Below are 6000 nucleotides of genomic sequence, written 5' to 3'. Positions count from 1 at the left end.
AGGGAGAGAGAGAGAGAGAGAGAGAGAGAAAGAGAGAGAGAGAGAGAGGGGGACCCGCTTCTTGTCATCTCCACCCCCCCTTTTTTGGCCAACCTCGCCGGGGGCACACCGCTGCCCTCCACGCCGACCGCAGTGAGGATTTCTCGGCTGGCAAAGCGAGCGGACCCGCGGACAGCCCAGCATCCTTTTTCCTTTGCATGAAGTCCTCCAGAGCCTTCAAGCTGCAGCCCGCGAGATCTGCTGCGCACGCTCGGGTCATGCTGTGCACCTGACGGAAGCCCACTTCTTCTCTTTGACGAAACAAAACAAACAAAAAAAAAGCTTCGAGCCGCACAAGTTGCTCCCCGGGCGGACTCCAGGCTCCCGCACCCGCACACGGACACCATCCGAGAGCGTCCCGGGCTTTTTCCTTCCTTAGCGCGGCTGCACCATCGAGGCGAGACGGCGACCTCAGTCGATTACCTTTCTTTGCTCTGCTATCCCATGGATATTCACTGCAAGGCGGACCCCTTCTCGGCCATGCACCGTGAGTCTCCTACATTAGTTCCGATCCTGACGTCCTTCTTGGGGGGGAATTCGACCGGGAAAAAAAGCCTTTTAGGGGATTTAGTCCAGGAATGCCAAAACGCGTAGGTTATTTTCTAAGCGAAAACATACTTATTGAACATTGGAGGTGGGAAAACTCTTATTTTGTGTCGCTATTTATTATTTCTCAGCGAACTATGACGGCAAAAAGATTCTTATTTTGGTTTCTAGGAGGGAGAATTCGTTTTTTGGAGCATTTCATGCAAAAGATCACAATTATTTTTATTTGAATCTTTCTTATATTTCGAAACAAAATGTGACGTCAACAAATATTATTGAGGCTTACGGAAGGGGGGTTTTTGTACATTTTTTTTAAGTTTCATTTATATTATTTTTGTAATCAAATGCAACAGCAAAAAAAGAAATATATCAATTGAAATTCTTATCCCTGAGCGAAATAGCACAATAATAAACATTACTAAGAATTATCAGAGGAAAAACGTGTTTTTGTGAATTTGGTGTATGGAATTCAGGTTATTTAAATGCACACGTTTTCATCTGGAAGGGAATTAGGTCCATTATTAGGAATTCTGGCAGAGGAAAAACGTGTTTTTGTGAATTTAGTGTATATATTTCAGGTTATTTAAATGCACATGTTTTCATCTGGAAGGGAATTGGGTCCATTATTGGGAATTCTGGCAGGGAAAAACGTGTTTTTGTGAATTTAGTGTATGTATTTCAGGTTATTTAAATGCACATGTTTTCATCTGGAAGAGAATTAGGTCCATTATTGGGAATTCTGGCAGGGAAAAACGTGATTTTGTCTGCATTTACTGCAGGAATTCAAATATTTCTTATCCCTAAATTAAAAAAGATAATAATAATAATAATCCTGGTAGGAAAAAACATGTTTTTTAGTGAAATAATTTAAATGCACAGCTTTTAATTTGTAAATTGGCAAATAATTAATACGGAAAGAAATCATTTTTTCAGTATTCCTTTTAAAACGAACAACCCCACCGTCACGATACAGCCCCTACATCCCAATGTGGAAAACGTGTAAAAGGTGGAAAACACGCCAGGGTGATAGCAGGGTTCCATCCTGATTGGAATACAAAGCTTTTTATGAGCTGTGAAATGACAGGTAAATGTCAACAGGACCCCGCCTGTGTGCAAATGTGACGCCGAACGTGTCAATTTATTAGCGGAGAATAAATACATGGATTTCTATAGGCATGCATTATTTATGGCTCTTTGTAATATGAGTTATCAAAGCTCATTTGAATTATTTACAATAATTGTATCGTGCAGGGGGGGGGCAAATTAAGCAGCTTGAAATGTAATATGTGCGACATGTGTTGCATTGAGGAGGTGACGGTGGAAAATATGACCTATTAAAAAGGGCCCGGGTGGGCTTTATTCTTATTTCGAGGTGGGACAGAACATATTTTAGAAACGGACTTGATGTGATATCGGAATTTGCGTCGTGGAGTCGAATCGGCTTTCCACGCCGTCCTCTGCAGGTATGTAATGTTATGCTCCCCCGTTGTGCTGTTGTATCCCACGCAGGGCACGGCGGCGTGAACCAGCTCGGTGGGGTGTTTGTGAACGGCAGACCCCTCCCGGACGTGGTACGGCAGCGGATCGTGGAGCTGGCCCACCAAGGGGTCCGGCCCTGTGACATCTCCAGACAGCTACGGGTCAGTCACGGCTGTGTCAGCAAAATTCTCGGCAGGTAAAGAAAAAAATATAAACATCAATCTTGTACGTGAACGCACCCTGCAGCTTTTTCATTTTTATTATTACTTTTTTTTTTTTTTTGCTTGCACACTGCATTTTTTGCTACCCCCCCCCTTTACATTCATCACTCAAAGCTGCGCAGAAAAGAATTAATTAAGAGCACAAGATTAATTTTTTAACAGCATATTATTGTGATAGTTTGTCACAATGAATGATGAAAATGCCTGATAATAATAATAATAATAATAATATTAATGCTTCGAGTACAGTAAGACTTCCGGGCATATATATAGTGCTGTGAGATAATATTTTGAAATATATTTTTTCCCAGCTATCAGAAGGCATTTCAGAGGTACTTCAATGCACACACACTGAATGTTTGTCAGTTTTTAGGACTAAAAGGTGGCATGACGTGCATGCTGCTTTATACATCAATAAGCTGATTTATTATTATTATTATTATTATTATTTTTATTTTTAATAATGCTTTGGTAAATTCCACTCACTTATTTCAAGCAAATGTGCAAATGTCCACGCACTGAGTGCCCGATGAAGGCGCGCCCCCCCTAACTTGGCCAACCGGTCTGACTGGGATGGTCCGGTTGTGTGCAGGTACTACGAAACGGGCAGTATTAAACCGGGGGTCATCGGGGGCTCCAAACCCAAGGTCGCGACCCCCAAAGTGGTGGATAAGATTGCGGAGTACAAGCGCCAGAACCCGACCATGTTCGCCTGGGAGATCCGGGACCGGCTCCTGGCGGAGGGGGTGTGCGACAACGACACGGTGCCCAGCGTCTCGTCCATCAACAGGTTGGTGCACGATTCCCTTTTGCCCGGCCCGCAAACGTCAGATAGATAAATACGTGAATGCGTAAGGGAGAGAGTTTACGGAGTGCATCCGGGTGGTCTCTGCAGGGGCAATTCAACCCCCCCCCCCACCCACCCCCCCAGACAGACTGAAAAAAGCACATCTGTCTCGATAAAAACGATCAATAATCTGTAAGCAGGTTTGCATTGGAAATACCAAAGCAAATCTTCCATAAGCTGACTGTTTTCTCATTTATAAAACATTATTATTATTATTATTATTATTTTGACATTGTATAATTGAATCAATTGTTATTTCCGATTTTTTCTGCATTCTAAATATATTAATTATTATTATATTAATATATGTAATATATATAATTATAATTATATATTATTATTATTTAAATTACTTAAACAAATTAATTATAGTTCTATTTTCTGTGTTTTAAAGTACATCCAAGCCTTATATAATCAACGTGAAAGTCAAAGGGAGCCTATTTTTGTATTACCTTTCGCCCACCCCGCCCCCCCCCCGCCCTGCACGAAATGGGGCAAAGTGTCTGTGGTTGGTGGAAACAAGTGTGGGCCTGGAGTGGTGAACTTTGGTTAGGAGCCAGTGTTCCATAGAGCTGCTCATCAGCATTACGCTTTAATGACCTTAGCAGTCCCACAACAGCCAAAGATAGAAGAAGCTGGAGGTCACCAAGAAGACAAAGACATTTTGGGGGGATTGGAAAGTGGAAATGTTGAGCCTTGTGTGGTGCGGTGGTGGTGGTGGTGGTGGTGGTGGTGGTGGGGGGGGGGGTCTAAAATAGGCTGGGGTGTTAATAATTGACATTTTCCGACTTGGTCTGAAAATGGGCCCGGAATGGTGTATTCCTTTTCCAGCATGCACCTAAAGAGGCTGGTGATGGGGGGGGGGTGACCTCTGCTCTCTAGCCTAAAGAGGATGTCCAGCCTTTAAACACATTTTCCCCTGTCTGAATTATTAAAAATGAAGTGGGGGGGCGGGGGTGCATGGAGTTGTTGTGTATCGATCCACATGTTAATATTTCTTCTGGGAGTTTAATTCCCAACGCAACAGTCGTTTGTTCGCCGAGTCGGAATTGCTTATCCGATAGCGACAACAACATGGACTGGAAACAAAAAGTCCTTGGATTTATGAGCCCCCCCCCCCCCCATTCCTAACCCCCTGGAGCCATGAGGGTCAGATAACTGTTGTGGTGAGATGTTAGAAATTCAAATCAAATATTGATGTGTGTGTTTTCTGGAGGGCCGTTGTGGGCCTGCCCGAAGCCAGGAGGGGAAGGGAAAGACTCATGTATGAGTCCCCCCCCCCCCCCCCCACCTTCACCGCACCAGCCCCCCCGGGGAAGTTAACCCCTCAATGCCAGCCCCTCGCCTCATCGTGCACCCCTGTAATTCTCTTTTGTCACACCTGCTCGGGACCTACCTCGGCGCGGGGCTCCCGTCTGACGCTGACTCTTATTCAATGATCTCATGTTCGGCTGTCAATCAAAAGATTACCGCGGTCACGGTGCGCCGTAATGCCATCAGAGCTGGTGCAAATCCCGGCATAATGTGTGTTTTGCTTAAAGAATTACAGCAATCCTCGTATTTACCAAAGGGGAAGTGATGTCTAATTATGCTTTGTAGCTGAGGGCAAATGGGGGCAGGGTGGGGGGGTGTCTTCGACAGGTAGCTAGCCACCTGTATTGTTTGAGTCCGAATATTTGCTTCAACTTGTAATATTTTTAGAACTGCTTCTGTTTTACAACAAATAAGTATCTTTGTAGCAACACCTCCCAAGATTAAGATTGGTTCACAAGGACTCACAAGGTCTGGTGGGCACAAGGACTTCGTCTGGTGGGCACAAGGATGATAATAAATGAATGAAATGAAAGTCAACTCAGCACATTACCGTGTGCATATGTTTGTTTCCCCGTCTCCCGCCTCCAAAACAGTCGGGATGAGAGTTCACTCTGTGCTTTGGCGCTTTGTTCCATAGAACAACAGCATGAACAGAGTGAGCCCTTTTGTCAGTCATACAGTCTCGGTCTTGGTGGCGGGGGGGGGACGGGGCCGCTAACATGCACGCCCAGTGTAACATAGTAAAAAAGAAACAAGTAGATTTCCATATTGTTATAGTTTTTCATTGTACTTTTCTACAAACGTTTAAAGCTTAAACGTTCAACTCTGGTCTTGTCCTCGTAGACCCAATATGGTGTGTCATGTTTGGTCTTGTGACACCCCCACAAATGACCACAAAACTGTAGTTCTGCTTAGTCAATAAAGTACAAATGAAATGTTGCCAGTCATACAAATAAAACACAAATAGCTAGATAGATATATACTAGATATACAGATATATAGATATATAGATAATTGAATATATGGCCAATATATGACTTAAGGATAACATTGGTGAGTTAACATTTTTTATTTTATTGCGGCTTGTCACTCGGGATGGCGCTGAATTATTATTCTAAAAATATATTATATTACATGATTCCCTGTATGCGGTTTGTGTTGTAAAGGCTACCATTTATTATGGGCCAATAGGCAACAGGAAGACAATGTGTGTGTGTCTAAAACAGGAAGTGAGGAGAAACCTAGCACACCCTAGAACGCCCTAGTCGTGAATGTCGAGTTATTTTAACGATATTGTATATATCTTGTTATTCCCAACAAGCTTTTCCGGTCAACAATGAAGGTGTACACGCAAAATTTGAGTCCCGGGTTAGAGTAAAGTTGGCTATGCTGCAGCAATTAGTCGATGATTAACCCATCATCTGATTAATCGACAGCTACCATGGTACCAAAGCACTACCTGTTTGTGTTTGGGCGTATTGATTTGCTCTGTCTGATTACGCAACTAAGAAAATGAGCGTTAGTTGGGATCTGTTGTTTACTGTAGTATTCATT

At 43.4% G+C, this 6000-nt stretch overlaps 1 protein-coding gene across 4 annotated transcripts in view; it reads left to right on the top strand.

Moving 5' to 3' along the window:
• Nucleotides 1-334: 334 nt before the first annotated feature.
• The window catches only part of pax2a (paired box 2a), a 31959-nt gene continuing 26293 nt past the window's right edge, over nt 335-6000 (top strand). For all 4 annotated transcript variants that reach the window (XM_078787176.1, XM_078787177.1, XM_078787174.1 and 1 more), the window contains exons 1-3: nt 335-526; nt 2095-2260; nt 2878-3075. In XM_078787176.1, the coding sequence (XP_078643302.1) occupies nt 484-526; nt 2095-2260; nt 2878-3075 (407 nt within the window). In that variant the 5' untranslated portion in view covers nt 335-483. The remainder of the gene's footprint in view (nt 527-2094; nt 2261-2877; nt 3076-6000) is intronic.

The sequence above is a fragment of the Doryrhamphus excisus genome, linkage group LG20 (genome assembly GCF_037039965.1).
Source record: "Doryrhamphus excisus strain RoL-2023G ecotype Guam linkage group LG20, RoL_Dexc_Guam_v1.1, whole genome shotgun sequence".
Taxonomy (NCBI): domain Eukaryota; kingdom Metazoa; phylum Chordata; class Actinopteri; order Syngnathiformes; family Syngnathidae; genus Doryrhamphus; species Doryrhamphus excisus.
This window is presented reverse-complemented; position numbering and strand designations above follow the sequence as displayed.